The sequence below is a fragment of the Podarcis muralis genome, chromosome 14, assembly GCF_964188315.1.
Source record: "Podarcis muralis chromosome 14, rPodMur119.hap1.1, whole genome shotgun sequence".
In the NCBI taxonomy this organism is placed as follows: Eukaryota; Metazoa; Chordata; class Lepidosauria; order Squamata; family Lacertidae; genus Podarcis; species Podarcis muralis.
This window is the reverse complement of record NC_135668.1, coordinates 28,454,467-28,469,899: the sequence shown is the minus strand read 5'-3', so window position 1 is coordinate 28,469,899 and position 15,433 is coordinate 28,454,467. Positions and strand designations below refer to the sequence as shown.

Sequence of the window (15,433 nt, the reverse complement as noted above, 5' to 3'; positions counted from 1 at the left end):
CCATGGCTGAATGGACAAATGCAAGTCCAACACTATATCCACAACATCACACTGCCTGGCTCTCCTTTTTAGGCACATTAAAAGATATGCATGTGAAACACACACAAAGTGTTTGGCCAAGTGAAGGTGTATGTAAATTGTGTATATTGAAGACTGGGGTTAAGAGATGCAATTAGAGCTGCAGGAGAAAATGTTTCAAATGTGAAGGCATGAAAGAAAATTTGTAAAATCTAGTTGCATGCCTCTATTTCCTTCCGCTTAAAAAAAAGAATGTGCTTCTCTCTCCCTTGGTAGTAGCCAGTGGCTAAATATAGCTCCACAATCTTTCTCTTTTAAAATATTTCTTGCCGTGTTGGGAAAAGCTCCCCTCCGATAATCATTCAGAAATGCTCTTCTACTGCCTTTGATGAACACTGTACTATTCAGCCTAGAGCAGGCTGCACCACTCTATTTCAATGGTCATCAGCTCAATTTATTAGCTAAGAACGCCTTACATCTTCCCTAGCAAATTGGCCATTGCTAAATAATTAAAGAGCTCACTGCGATGACTAAGGATAAAATGTATAGGGAAGTAACTGTCTGATGGGTAGGTTTCATAGTACAATAAACTCCGGCTTATTTAAAATGAGAAAGTTCTATTGCTGAATTGATGCATTACATTTCTCTTTCTGAGAAAATGATGCAAAAGGAATCTCCTGGAGACAGCACAACATTATAGCAAACATATTAAGGTCCGTAAGAGATGCAGTGGCTCAACGGAAGTAGAGTCCTGCAAGAATTCTGACACGTATTGCCAGGGCTTGATGCATCCAGATAATGCACAGCCTATGGCACACCTATAGCAACATCATGGCCATGGACACTTGCTAACTGTGGACTCAACAGGGGCAAGAGAAACTGTTCCCTTTTGTGTGGTTATTTTTGTGTGTGTGTGTGTTTTCATTTCCACTCATTCCTCCATACCTTCAAATAGCTTCAGCGTATCATTTTGAGGACAAAGATCCTATATTTAGGTACAGATACTATTCTCTGCCATGGGCCCTTGGAGAAGGGTCGGTGCAACTCCTAAGGGTTCTGCTGAATGAAGCCAGCCATAATTCCCACTAGCAGAATCCAGCATTTGTAAATAAGAGCCATAGAGGCATCAACTCTTAGAACTGGTTGAAAAAAGGTAGTATTCTTGAGGATGACCCACGGCATAGTGGAAGGCAATGTGGGTGGAATAAGGCAGCATGGTTTTGTAAAGACCCCAAAATTTCCACTTGGCTTACTAGCCAGCTCCTATTTGTGCTCATCACCAATTCTCTGCACAGAGAGTCATTGCGAAAATGGAGAAGGCTTGGGAGAGATGTGAGATTTTCCTCAAAAATACCAAAACAGTGTAAGACACTCTTGATGTTTCTCAGCTTCTCCAAATCTCAGAGCAAATGAGATCAGACCCCCACAACCCTTCTCAAGCCCTCTGCACATTCTCAAGGACTGAGGGATAATTGGTGGTGAGAAAAGGCTCATGGAAGAGGCATGGTTTTCTGTCACTTGCGAAAAGCTATAACACCCCAAACAACGCTCGTCTCTTATTCTCTTCATACCATGAGGCATCTGAGAGCCTAATGGAGGCAAGGCACTCAACAAGTGACCTTCATGCTGTTGGGCTGGGACACATGGCCTTGGTAAGCAGATGTGGCCATGCTTGTGGCCATGAATACATTAGACAACATGGTAGCTGCTCTATGCAGAAGACACAAACTGCAGACACCAAGGAAAAACACACTATTCTACCAAAAACTTATGCTTCTTTAACATGGCATTAATGCCTAAAGCAAGCCTTGCATTGTGGGTACAAACAATGAAAATCCACTGCTGCTTTCTGGCTCATTATGATCTTTCAGTTGCCTCTTGAGGAGGACTTTTCTTTGAAGCAATATTTCTTAAAGTGCCAAACAAAACACCACTAAGTCAAACAGAAAAGCAGCCCAGGGTTTTGGGGACACAAAATGCCTGCTGGATTTATGGCTAGTCGGTCTATGAACAGATGAGGCTCAGATTTTTCCAGAGTGCGGGCTGCAAGTAATGAGTGGCGTGGAGAAACCCCCACAGTTTTAGAGCCTGTTACCTCAAGATGGAGAGGAGATAGCAGAGCAGGGGAAGCAGCAGTAAAGGAGGTGAAGAGGATATTAAAAAGATCCTAATTTCATTTTTAAAAATAGGGAAAGATTTAGAACAAAATATATTAGAACAATAGAAGGTAGAATCTGAATGTGGTCTGCCAGAATTCAAAATGTAAAACTGAAGTTTTCATTTGAATTTCAGCTTTGAAATGCAAAATATACCAATGAAGAATAAAACAAAAAATAAAACAAAAAAAATTCATTGTGTTCCAAGTTTTTTTAAACCGTACGAAAAGGGTAGCTATTGCACTAGAATATCACATCCAGAGCAGAAGAAAGCAGCAAATCCTTTCAACTCAATTCTAAAACTTTGGAAATCCTATCACAAAACATAAAACTGTATGTGTATTCTCTTCCATTGCTTCCTAGCCCCCACAAGAGTTTCTCAGTTTCCCTAATAAAATGTTTGATGTACATGTAGTTTATTAATGTTTGGGCCACAGGCCATTCACATAATAAAATCTTTATTGGTTATGAAAAAGGTAAGTATTATTTACTGACAAAACAAGAAATGCCAAAAGTTTATGGACTTGAAATATCAAATATTCACACAGCTTCAAGCAGGGACCCACAAATTTGGCCTTGATTTGGTTGCCAGCTAGTTTCTAGAAGCCCACAATGCTTGATTTTCTCAAACATCCCTCTCAAAACAAAACATCCCTTTGGTACTTCCTGCCCAGAAAAGGGGTTTTACTGGGGTAGGGAATAGTGTGTTTGCGTAGCAATCCATGATACTAATCCCACCAACAAAAACAAAGGCTACATTTTTGTTTTGCCAACTTTAAAAAACTGTTTCCTCTGCTAAACCCCCCCCCCCCCTAAATAAAGTGCTCACTGGCAAATATATTTGTGAATCCTAGGTTTCAAGTTACCTTGTGCAAGCAGGTTCCTTGGGAAACAATATTTTTCATTTTAAAACTGTAAATGAATTCTGGTTGCCAAGAACAAAATGTGAATGACGTTAAAATGATAATTGTCCTGTTCCTCTCAAGCATTTTAATATTAGCCACTCTTGGAGACAAGGAGCTTAGCTAGAGTGACCAAATTTGTCTAACCCAATATGGCATGTTTCCACTTGCCTGTTCTCAGAAGTTTCTAAATCTAGCCAAGGTCTTCAATATGAAGATTTTGAGCTGGCGATAACCCAGCTCTGGAACTCATTCTTGCAGTTTGAAGATACAAATGTTTACAGAAGATTGAAATTCATCAGAATATTTTTATAGCAAACCTAACCGGACCAACCAAAACTGTGGTCAATAGGTACAAGACGTTAGCCAGGGTTGTGTCCCTCAGGAATGTGCCCACAACAAGTGTCGGCAGTCTTTAGCCTGCCAGATGTTGCTGCTCCTCAACTTCCATCAGCAAAGATGACTAATGGCTAGGGATTATGAGAGTTGTAGTTCAGCAACATTTGGAGAGCCAAAAGTTCCCTACTACTGGCATACATGGATGGGGCTTGAGAGCACTCTATTAACAGTGGCTTTGGTCCCTCACAGAGTACGAACTTCAGAACTGGTGCTGGGAGATACCTGCTCAATATTTTCACCTTTGGTGTAAACAAGCAAGCATAGCCAATGTGATGTCATCTAGATTTTGTGGACTACAACTGCCATGAGCCCCAGCCAGCAAGATGAACACTCAGGGGTGATCAGAGTTGTAGTGCACAACAGCCACATAGCACCCTGCTAGTTCCTCCTGGTGCATATTATTATTTCTTAAATTTATTGGTCCTTTTTTCAGCAGGTTAACTCAAAGTGACCTACAACATATATACAGTGCCGCACATAGCTTCAACATCTACATGAAACTGCTGAGAAAGATCACTCAGGGATCTGGAATTGGCAGTCACTAGCACGCAGATAATATGCATCTCTATAGCCATGTTCTGGCATTTGCATCAAAATGGGGAGAGGAGCAAGCAATCCTGCCCATTTGCCCCCAGACATGCTGGCTGCTCTCCAGACCTTTGTACATTTAGTGCCAATGCCTGAAGAGTGTGTTGAACATACTTAGAACCCTCACTGTAAGCCGAAACACTACCTTATCAGGGTTTCTGGTCATAGGGAGGATTTCTAAGCATGTTCAACAGAACTTAAAAACTCTCTTCAGATTGTACTGCTAAATGTGTTAAACATCATTCATAAGTGCCTTGAGTGGCTCATTTGTCAGACATAGAAGGGTGGGGTATAAGTGCCCTAATAAGGAAAGAAAAACAGCAGGTAGACGGTCTACATGCCTGAGAATCTGAAATCTTCTTCCAAGCCCTTTACAAAATACTCATTGTCAGTGGAAAATGCTCCTTAGCTTTATTCAACCCTTTTGCATTGTGCAAAGTTAGAGATGTACACCTGAGGCAGATCAGCTCGTGTTTTTAAATCAACTAGAATACAAACAGATTGGTTTCACTCCCATTCATCCTCGTGAATCATTTAAGTGGATTGCACTGGGTTATTATTAATAGCTAAAGGTATTACACCCAGATGTGGCAAGCCGGGATTCCTTGGGGCATTAAGAAAGGAGGTTCAGTTCAGTTTGTTCTCAACAAGACACCCTATGAGATTTATGTACAACCTCATTAGATAAATCTGCAAGAAAAGCATATTCAAATTAGGGAATGGGGTGGAAAATAAAGACATCTTCTCCAAAGGCTCCTTGAATGGCTTGGAGAAAAGTCTCATGCACAAACGTACATTCTTTTAACACCACTGACATTGAAATGGGTCTACAAGCATACATGCAATGGCTTTTCTACACTTAGCTATCTGGGAACCTCTTAGGACTAAAAAATTGCTTTTTCATCTATGATGCTTGTTGTACTAAAACTGTGCTGTAATGTTTGTTCTCCATCTCTAGGTGTCACCACAACACTCTTTTCTAACAGCCCTTATCAGCAAAATAGAAACAGAAGTCTTTCATACACTTTCTACAGTAGGGATGCATGAGGCTGAATTGCACTTCCTTTACACAACCAAGTAATTTGGAAAGCGAGAACCAATCAACTTACACAACAGAACCCATGGAAAATGAGGACTGCTTCAAAGAACAGTTAAATGACATTTTTCGCTACATAGTTTTCAACACAAATGAACTCCCATGTAAATTACAGGAGAAAAAGGAAGCCCAGATGGTTCCTTATAAAAAGTTGTTAGATGTTGTTAATCAGTTTGAATCAGAGATGGATGCCAGAAGTTGCTAGAGTTAGAAGTAGCTATAATTTTGCTACAGTTAAGGAAATTGTCAAGCAGTTGTGTCCCAGATACTATGGTCCACCAAATCAGGAATGTTTGTCTTGCCTTCTCATTAGGAAACCAGGTCTATCAAAGCTCTCCTGGGGCCAGAAGGAGTATAAATCTGTCTTTGTTGCAGTCACTGTAACCATGCCCTTTTATTAGCAGAACTGGCATGGTGATGGGGTGAGATTGATGCTGCAAATGTTTTAGGCAGAATATGGCCAGGACTAGCAAGAAATTTATTCCCATGTTTCTTAGACAATCAAGAGTGAGTTGATCACCTTTCAAACAATTAGAGGTTCCAGTGCCTCACTAATCCACAGACAACTGCTATCAGGCAAGGTAAGCATTGGAACTAAACCAACTTATCATCCTCGGTACATGCATTAAAAGAGAGAGGTACACAGTGTCATTCACAATTATCAGGGCAGAACACTGTTTCTCAAGATATCAAAGAGGTCAAATCCCTAAGCCATTAATGATTGCCATCACCAAACAAGGGTGGGGTGGAGGGATCAGAAGGAAATTCGAATGGTTACCATGTAAGTATTTCAAAAAGGGAATCATCCTGTCCAGAAAGTATTTAACTCCACTGACAAAATAAAATATATCCAAAGAGTAACAATGACCTAGGATCTGTTTCCCAAGGAAACAACTCTTCTTGAGCTCTTCCACAAGTCACCAAGATGACAGCATGAAAACAAAAATTCCTGTTGTGTTAGGAAAGGGCCTAGAGATAGAAAGCCAGAGACCCTGCAGGGTTGGCTATAATCCAGGCAGGAAGAGTCACAAGTGACTGGAATTTACATCAGCCTTTTAGAGACTGAACAAGTGTTCCAAAAAAATGAGGGGCACATTCAAAATACTAAGTGCTTCAGACCCATTTGTTTACTACCTTGAGACAGACAGTGCTAACAAATATTTGAGAACAATGCTCTGACAAGGACAGTTAAATGCAGTGTAACATTATCCATGACAATACAAAATAACTTTGAAAAATGCTTATCTTCACATCTATTTTTTAAGGAGCACCTTTTCAAGCTTGAGGTCGCCTTGCCAGATCTGAACTGTATGAACTAAAGAGTTTCCCAAAAGACTAAAATAAATTATAAGCTAACACACAGACTTTTGTGAACTGCCAACTTTTGTGGATCTATGTGAAAGGCTAAATTCATAGATTTTCAGACTTAAATGTTTACCAACATTTAAGGTAGTACTCCACAGCTAGCTTCCTATAAAACATTCCTTGGAGAATAATTTGTGAATGAACCACTGTAAACTGATTATGACAAAACTTCCTGCTCTTCACATTATTAAATAGTAGGTTAACTGCATTCTTGAAAAGGTATCCAAATGACTGCTTCCTTCAAACAATCTCTGGGTGAAATGTTTGACAAAACTGTGGGCTACACCCATAGTAGCTTCAAGACATTTAATTACATATGCTGGCAATATCTGTAACCTTATTTCCCTCTTGCTCGCCTGCAGATTAAACTTTTTGCAATGGGCCATCCGCGCCACCCCTCCCATTAGCAAATGATTAAGACAAAGACTGGATAAGGCAACCGAGAGACCTATGCACCAGCATTCCCAAGGAAGGAAAAGTATAGCTTAATGACCTTGTATTTATTCCCTATACCCCCATGCACAATGAGGGCATTTGTAAAAAGTAACAATCATTGTTTATTATTAATATGATTTATTACCTGCTCTTCACCACCAGGGTGGGTCACAACAATTTAAAATTTAACATTAAACACCGTTTAGAACAAATGGCAATAGGGTGGGTCCTAAAATACACATCTCAAGTGCCAAAGGCCAGGGCAAAGAGGTGAGTCCTTACCTAGGCTGGTTGGCTTTATCAGTTCGTCCAACAAGTCGTAAAAGGGTAATTTCTGAAGCTTTATGTCTGGATGGACAGGATGGAGTGCTGAGGTAAGGTGAGGCAGTTCCAGTTCATGTTTAGGTCCCATGAGAGAAACAGGGAGCAAAGGTGATGTTGCAGGGTGGCTGTCATAAGCGAGCTGTGGAATGGTAGATGGTGACAAAGTACCAGATATGGAGCTTGAGTGGACGCTGGGGATGGACAAGTCTGCAGGGGTCATGATTTTCTGTGGGAACCGCCGCCTGTACAGTTCTTTGATTTTCATTTGGACAGCAGGACTGCAACCAGATTTGAGCAAATGCAGGGCTTTCGTAAGGAGTTCGTGTTTGCGGCCGTGCTTGTTCCTCCCTGCGTATCCAAGAAGTACTTGCAGCTCAGAAACTCGGAGGCTCATCACCATTTGCTTGAAGACAAACAAAAAGCCAAGATAAGTGTTATTAATATCGCACCATCATTGTACAAGGTGTTTTGCAGAATAAGCAAAGCAAGACAGAACCTTGCCCCAAGGAACTTACAGCATAATTTAGGAGGGAGGAGAGAGGCCAGGGTAACAAGACACACACATAAGAAAATGCAATTCCACATATTTAGGCATCATTGGGCTATGGGTGAGGAATAAAGACTTAAGTCAAAGGCTAAACAGAAGAGATGGGTTTTGAACGTTGGTTTGAAGGGACGGAGTGGTTCCACAGAGTTATTTTCTGAAAGAGTTCCAGATATGAGAGGCTGCAGGAAAAAACGACTTCCCTACAAGCCCTTTTGGAATGAAATGCCATGTCCCTACTAACTTTGATGAGGTTTGAGAAGCAGCCATCCACAGTGGATTGTAAATGTTCTTCAAACTTGAGGCAGAAGTCCTGAGAAACACTTTCACTACTGCAGGCATAAGTCAATTTGGCCTAAGATCTCTTCCTCTCTAAAAATGGTTCTACCCATTCTAGCTTCTCGGTGCCTTGGGATCAAGCTACATGGAACATCCCACTCTTCCAGTTATACTTTCTCAAACCTTAAGAATATATCTAGAGGTCCTGCCCTGGGTGCTCTTGCCAAATGAAGTGAGGTGGGCAGCCACCAGGGAGAAGAGAGCCTTTTCAGCATTGGTTTTTCCCTGATATGGAAAATTCTTCCCAGGAAGGTTTGCCTGGTGTCATTTCGGGTGTTTTTTCAGTGCCAGGTGAAGACTTTTCTGTTCACCTGGGCCTTTTTATAATTCAGGTTGTCTGGAGCTCTGGGATTTTAAAATCTGTCTTTAACTTGGGGTGTGTGGCAAGTTCTGTTGTGCTTTCGCTGCATCAAAGTAGGCTTCCATCCCCATCCCCTTAATGGTTTTGTTTGTATTTTAGTTGCTTTTTACTTACTTATTGCAAGCTACCCAGAAAATTTCATGCTATGGAGAGGCATACAAATGTCACAAATAAATAGTGTGCTTCTGTTCTTAATAGACAAGGCTAATGCAGAAGCTCCTGCCCATCCTTCCAGTATCTAACACAGCGTATAGCCTCATATCCCAAACAATTACTTTTCCATGGTTCCTTTATACTCCCCCCTCAAGGTTGCATGATGCATCATATTTGCATAATATCCAAACTGTCAAAAGACTGAGGGTTACTACAGAAGAACTGGGAGCAGGAGGAATGCTGACGCAATATATAACCTGCAACTCTCAAGTAAATGGTTGCATTACATCTGCTCCAGCCCCTAGAAGTTTTATACTGACACCTATGAATATGAAAAATCTAGACCTCCTTGGGCCAGGCTGAGCCTTATTAAATCTCCAGAACTGGCTTCCAGAAAAACAAGGGTGGAGCTCACAAGTCTGAAATATTTTTCCATCTACGAAAGTATACTTAACACGCCCAGAATTTGGGGAGTTTAAGCTCAAAAGGTTATACACTCTCAAAGGCAGCAAACTGGCTTTTAAATCAACTGAAAACTACCCTGTGTCTTAGACCCAAAAAACTTGTTTGAGGATCTATCCCCATTTCTTCTACATGTTGTGCAGCAAGATACACAAATCCTTTAAAAAAAACAACTTAATAAATGGACGAAAATATAAAACCTAAGGAATAAAAGTGAGCAACTGTGGATTGTGAAGTCTAAAAAAGTATTCAAGAATGCCACATTCACCTTGATAAAACAAGCCTCAATGAAACATTTTAAAGCATCATAACCTAGTGATTTATACAGCAAACTCATTTAATTCCTACTAGAAACTGAATAAAGCACAACTATTACTACAATTGTAAAATATATCCCTAAACATGGACTGTGCTGTCTACCTTCATTTTCTTAAAGCAATCTCAAGAGAAGAGTTTACTTTGGACTTATACGGAAGAGATCATGGTGGTTAAGAAAACCACACAAGGCACCTAGACTCCCAAGCTCCTGAGTAGTAGCTTGAAATTCAGTATTCCCTCAGTTATGTACATAGTCTGCCCCTTAATTTTTTGAATTTTTCCTAGCCTTCACTGGGACCATCAGATATCCCTTAAATTTCTATGTCATTCAAGGAGCCATTGACAACATGAAGCTGCTCCCCAGTATCACAGAATGCGGCATATAGTGTAAATGGTTTGTCTGTGAATCACCTCTTCATTTAGCCAAAAATTCAAATCCAAAATCTCTGGAAGAAATTCAAAGTGCACAAGAAAGCTCTTTTTTAAAAAATTGGTTCTGTAAATAAGTAAGGAGAAGTACACCAACTGCCCAAAATGCTGATGAGCCTCCTATGCAAGGGGTTGGATCCAATAACCCTTCCAACTCTACAATTCTATGTGATGTGGAATACACAAAACATGTTTTCAAATATTTTGCTTGGTGGGGACACAGAAGAGGGCTTTCTCAGTGACTGCACCCAGATTCTGGAACTCCCTAAAAACATTAACAACAACAACAACAACAACAACAACAACAACAACAACAACAACAACAACAATAATACATTTTATTTATACCCCACCCTCCCCGGCCGAGACTGGGCTCAGGGCGGCTAACACCAAATATATAATACATTAAAAACACAAAATCAAATGATTAGTTTAAACTACAATTCGAACCACATTTAAAATCGAAATAAAATTAAGTGAGAACCCACGAATCATAACCGTAGGGGTAAGGAATTAAAAGTTCACCAGGCCCGGCCACTCGTGCTGGTTCCATATGGGCCGATAGAAAGAGCCAAGGAGGCCACTTACATACAGGGTCCCATAGAAAGAAGGGGGTCAGACTGGGCACGGACCATAGGCCTGGTGGAACAGCTCCGTCTTACAGGCCCTGCAGAAAGATATCAAATCCCGCTAAGACAAGACTGGCTCCCTCCTTGTGGTCCTTCTGTGAGCAGGTAAAGACCTTTTTATTCCAACAGGCCTTTAGGGACTGACTGTTTTTAAGCAAAGGATTGCTGCTGTGATGTTTTTATTGTTGTTATTATTCATATTTCTAATAGGTTTGCTTTTATACGATTTTAATTTTAATTAATCCAGTGACTTCCTGCCAGCTTTTCTATTTTATCTGTGTTTTTTATTTTTTATTTGTAAGCCACCTTGTGACCCAGTTTGCGGAAAAGGCAGTATATAAATATAATATTTAGTATAATATTTGAGGAAGCAAAACTAGAGAATGAGATGGAAAGCCATTTCTCAGTAAAAAAAAAATGCTAATAGTTTCAACTGGTCCTCTCAGTCTATCTGAAATATTGTTTGTTTACACTCTGTCATCACCTCATAAAGTTAAAGACTACCATTTAGCCTGTAAGCAAGAACCTAATATTTCCTGTTTGGCCACATTACTTTATATACGAATTCCCATGTGGTGGTTGCCTGCATTATTCATGGCATGACTCTCATCAGATGTAGAACCTAACCTTGCCTTCTTCAGCCCCCACCTCATGAATCATGTGCATCTTCTTTATTGACCAAGTCATCTAGCATCACTGCATATGAGGATGCTCACGGAAATAAAAGAAGTACAGTGGTACCTCGGTTTAAGAACAGTCCAGTTTAAGAACAATTTGGTTTACAAACTCTGCAAAACTGGAAATAGTGTCTTGGCTTGAGAACTTTACCTCAGTCTAAGAACGGAATCTGAATGGTAGAAGGGCACCGGCAGCGGGAGGCCTCATTAGAGAAAGCGTGCCTCGGTTTAATAATGGTTTTGGTTTAAGAACAGACTTCCAGAACGGATTAAGTTTTAACTTCATAAATCGAGGTACCACTGTATCTGGATTGGGAAATATTCAGTTCTCTTATTCCTCCTGTATCTCTAAGAATTGGGCATGGAAAGGGAACTGTATTCCAACTGAGCAGTGCCAATCTTCACAGGTGTGTAATGTTGTTTTGGAGAAAATGAACTTCCATCTTGCGCAATAAATTGTTGCACTGTGTCATCAAAAAGTTTCCATCAACAGGCACTACTTTGTTAAAACTGTCAAATTCTGCAACATAGCTAGAAGGACAAGCCTTCCATCCAGATTTTTCAATGTAGAGAGAAGAAGGAACACCTAAAAAACCTTATCAGAAGGCTACCCCACACCCAAACTGATTGAGTCTTGCCCATAGTGCACTGCAAAGCCTTGAACACGTGTTGCAGTCAAGATAGGGAGGTTACAGCAGATGTCATCATTCTGATATAGCTCTATCCAAACCACAAAGAACAATCTTAGAAAAGCAGAGCATGTGGTGTCCAGGATGCTGCCAGTGAACTGTCGTATACAGATAAGGAATATTCCGCCCTTGCTAGCTGTTTGGTCTGGAAGGAGGACATGTGTAATGCTGCCCATATAAGAACAAAGGAGCACAATGCCTATGATGAGATTGATATTATTTTGGGATCAGTGCAGTGCAACTTTGAGTAAGCAGCACAGCACTCCCTCCAACTTGTTCATGGCTAGAGGCTAAGAACTTGCAGCTCTCCAGATGTTGAACTCCAACTCCCATCAGTCCCAGCCAGCATGGCAAATGGTATGTAAGGGGGTTAATCAAGGAATAAAGAGAAGGGAAATAACTTCCTGCGCTGAAATACCCAACATTTTCCTCGATCTGATGCCCTACTGATGTTCCTATCAGAGACAGCCAACAAAAAAAATAATGGTCTGGTATGATAGGAGTTAGATAGAATAGAAGGGGAAGAAATGGAGGCAGTGAGATTTTACTTTCTTGGGCTCCATGATCACTGCAGATGGTGACAGCAGCCACAAAATTAAAAGACGCCTGCTTCTTGGGAGAAAAGCAATGACAAACCTAGACAGCATCTTAAAAAGCAGAGACATCACCTTGCCAACAAAGGTACGTATAGTAAAAGCTATGGTTTTCCCAGTAGTGATGTATGGAAGTGAGAGCTGGACCATAAAGAAGGCTGATCGCCGAAGAATTGATGCTTTTGAATTATGGTGCTGGAGGAGACTCTTGAGTGTCCCGCGGACTGCAAGAAGATCAAACCTATCCATTCTTAAGGAAATCAGCCCTGAGTGCTCACTGGAAGGACAGATCCTGAAGCTGAGGCTCCAATACTTTGGCCACCTCATGAGAAGAGAAGACTCCCTGGAAAAGACCCTGATGTTGGGAAAGACTGAGGGCACAAGGAGAAGGGGACGACAGAGGACAAGATGGTTGGACAGCGTTCTCGAAGCTACCAACATGAGTTTGACTAAACTGCGGGAGGCAGTGGAAGACAGAAGTGCCTGGAGTGCTCTGGTCCATGGGGTCACAAAGAGTCGGACACGACTAAACGACTAAACAACAACAACAACAACTGTGAATGAAGAGAGAACATCATGAGGCAATGCAATAGAAATCCTACTTGCAGCAAGACTTGTTTCCCCCCCAATTTGACTAACATTTGCTCCATCATTCATTGTTTTAGAAGACAAACTGGTGGAAATTAAGATTCATATTAAGACCACTGAGAATAGCAGTAAATGGTTCATGAAGGATAATAGAGATCCTGGGCTATTATATATGGGCTTGCCTTAAATTCCAGTTATAAGATTATAACCTAAGCATCCCATTAGGAAGGGATTATAAGACTATCATCATCCAACTGCTGCAGAACTGCAAAAGGAAAGCAGGAGAGAAAAAAATTCATGGACACTCAGGTCCTTGACAGACAGGCAGTAACTTACTTCATTTTACCTTATGGTTTTGGAATGCTAAAAGCCAAGGGTTGTTCTAATGTGAGGGAGGAGGGAATATATAAACAAATGTATCACATAGCTTCACCTTTAAGTACTATTCAGGTAGCTGAAAGGAAAGGACTCTTCCTTTCAGATTTTGTATACAGAATGAGAATGCCCCACCCCCACCCCAAATCACCATGGCTGGGATACAGAGCATTCACATTTTTCTTCCTTTCCAAAGAACATCATCTTCCTCCATCCAATGAAGTGTGCCTGCAGTTATAAAAGCTAGAACAGAACAGGCCAATCTGTTCAGAGCTTTGGCTGGTTCTCTCCTAGTCTTAGTTCATAGCTCACATATCAAGGATGACGCAGGGAAGGAGGCAGGAAGGAGGTGTAAGAGAAGGATTTTAACAACATACACGCAGGAGATCCAAAACAGAGCACCAAAGTCCAACATCAGCCCACGGGTAAATCAGGAAAACAAATGACAATATAAGCTAAAACTCCAGCAAAGCAATTGTAAGCAAAATTCAGAGACCAAAATCTAGATTGATTGAGCACTAACTCCTACAAAACAAAACAGAAACAACTTCAGTGGGTTCTGAATACAGCAATCAGATAACTGACTGATGATGGATTACAGGAATCATGCAACTATCTTGTTATACAGCTTACAGGAGCATTATACAACATGGGGCTAAGTTATCTGAAGGACCACTTTCTGAGATTCTTGGGAAGGTCCTTCTTTCTTGTTCCAACACTGGAACAAATTTAGCAGGAACTCAAGGAAGGTCCTTCTCAGTGAGTGCTCCCAAGATTGGGAACTCCTTGCCAAGGTAGGCCCAACTAGTCTTGTTTCCAATGACTTCCTGCCAGCAAACAAAGACATTTCTTATTCAAACAGGTATGTGACCTATATGCTCACTTGTAAATATGCTGAAATTGATTTTAACTGATGGTTTTCTTTTGTGCCATCAGCCCAAGAGACTGGAGTCAATGAGCTGATGCACGTTGCCCAAATACATGTCTCCAAAACTTGTACCCCAAATTCCGCAACCAAGACAGAGTCTTCAGTATGCCTCAGGATCAGGCCAGTCTTTTTAGTAAAATCTACCCACCAACACTTCTGCTTTAAGCTTCATTTAAAATTAATGGAACATATGAATTGCACAGCATTACTTCATTTCAATGGGGCTTTCCCCATGCCTATAAGACATGAGGATGTACAGTGGTACCTCGGGTTAAGAACTTAATTCATTCTGGAGGTCCATTCTTAAAATGAAACTGTTCTTAACCTGAGGTACCACTCTAGCTAATGGGGCCTCCCACTGCCGCCGCACGATTTCTGTTCTCATCCTGAAGCAAAGTTCTTAACCCAAGATACTATTTCTGGGTTAGCGGAGTCTGTAACCTGAGGTGTCTGTAACCCGAGGTACCACTGTATATCCTCACGTCTTATAGGCATGGGGAAAGCCCCATTGAAATGAAAGGAAGTAATGATAGTGAAAGATGCTTGAGATCTATTTTCTGTCAGAATTTTATTGTTATTTTTTGTATTAAACAAGGCTGTGGGTTTTAACAGTATTCTTTATTTCAGTGCTAGAAAAATAAAGTCATCTTTGCTGGCATTTTCCATCTTTATTACCAGTGTTGTGTTTAGTCATGCAGATGGGAGCTGTTTTACATTGCTATTTGTTAGCCTAGTTTAAAGACAAGTAATTGCAGAAAAATACATTAGCATTAGACACTGTCTTAGTGTATACCGTGGAGTGTCTAGAGGAGAATTAAAAGTGCTTGCAAGAATCAAGACAAAAGGCAAAAAATAAAGATGACATATTTCAAGGGAGTCAAGAAGGGGTTGTCAGATTAATCTTCCTTTTGTTATTTAAAAAAGAGATTGCTCCCAAATTCCCTTCCATTCAGCTGGAGAAATGTTGTCATTACTTTGGCAACCATCACTGGAGTCTACTAGTCCATAAGTAATTTGAAAGAGCCAGTTTCAACATTGATTTCCCCCATTCTCCAATTCCCACAT

At 40.7% G+C, this 15,433-nt stretch overlaps 1 protein-coding gene across 2 annotated transcripts in view; it reads right to left on the bottom strand.

Annotated features, from left to right (window-relative positions):
- Positions 1-15,433, bottom strand: part of PIAS1 (protein inhibitor of activated STAT 1) — a 53,482-nt gene that overhangs the window by 23,774 nt on the left and 14,275 nt on the right. For both annotated transcript variants that reach the window (XR_003703615.2, XM_028705337.2), the window contains exon 2: positions 7,242-7,686. Coding sequence is in view for 1 of the 2 variants with exons in the window: in XM_028705337.2 (XP_028561170.1) it covers positions 7,242-7,686 (445 nt within the window). In the remaining variant the exon portion in view is untranslated. The remainder of the gene's footprint in view (positions 1-7,241; positions 7,687-15,433) is intronic.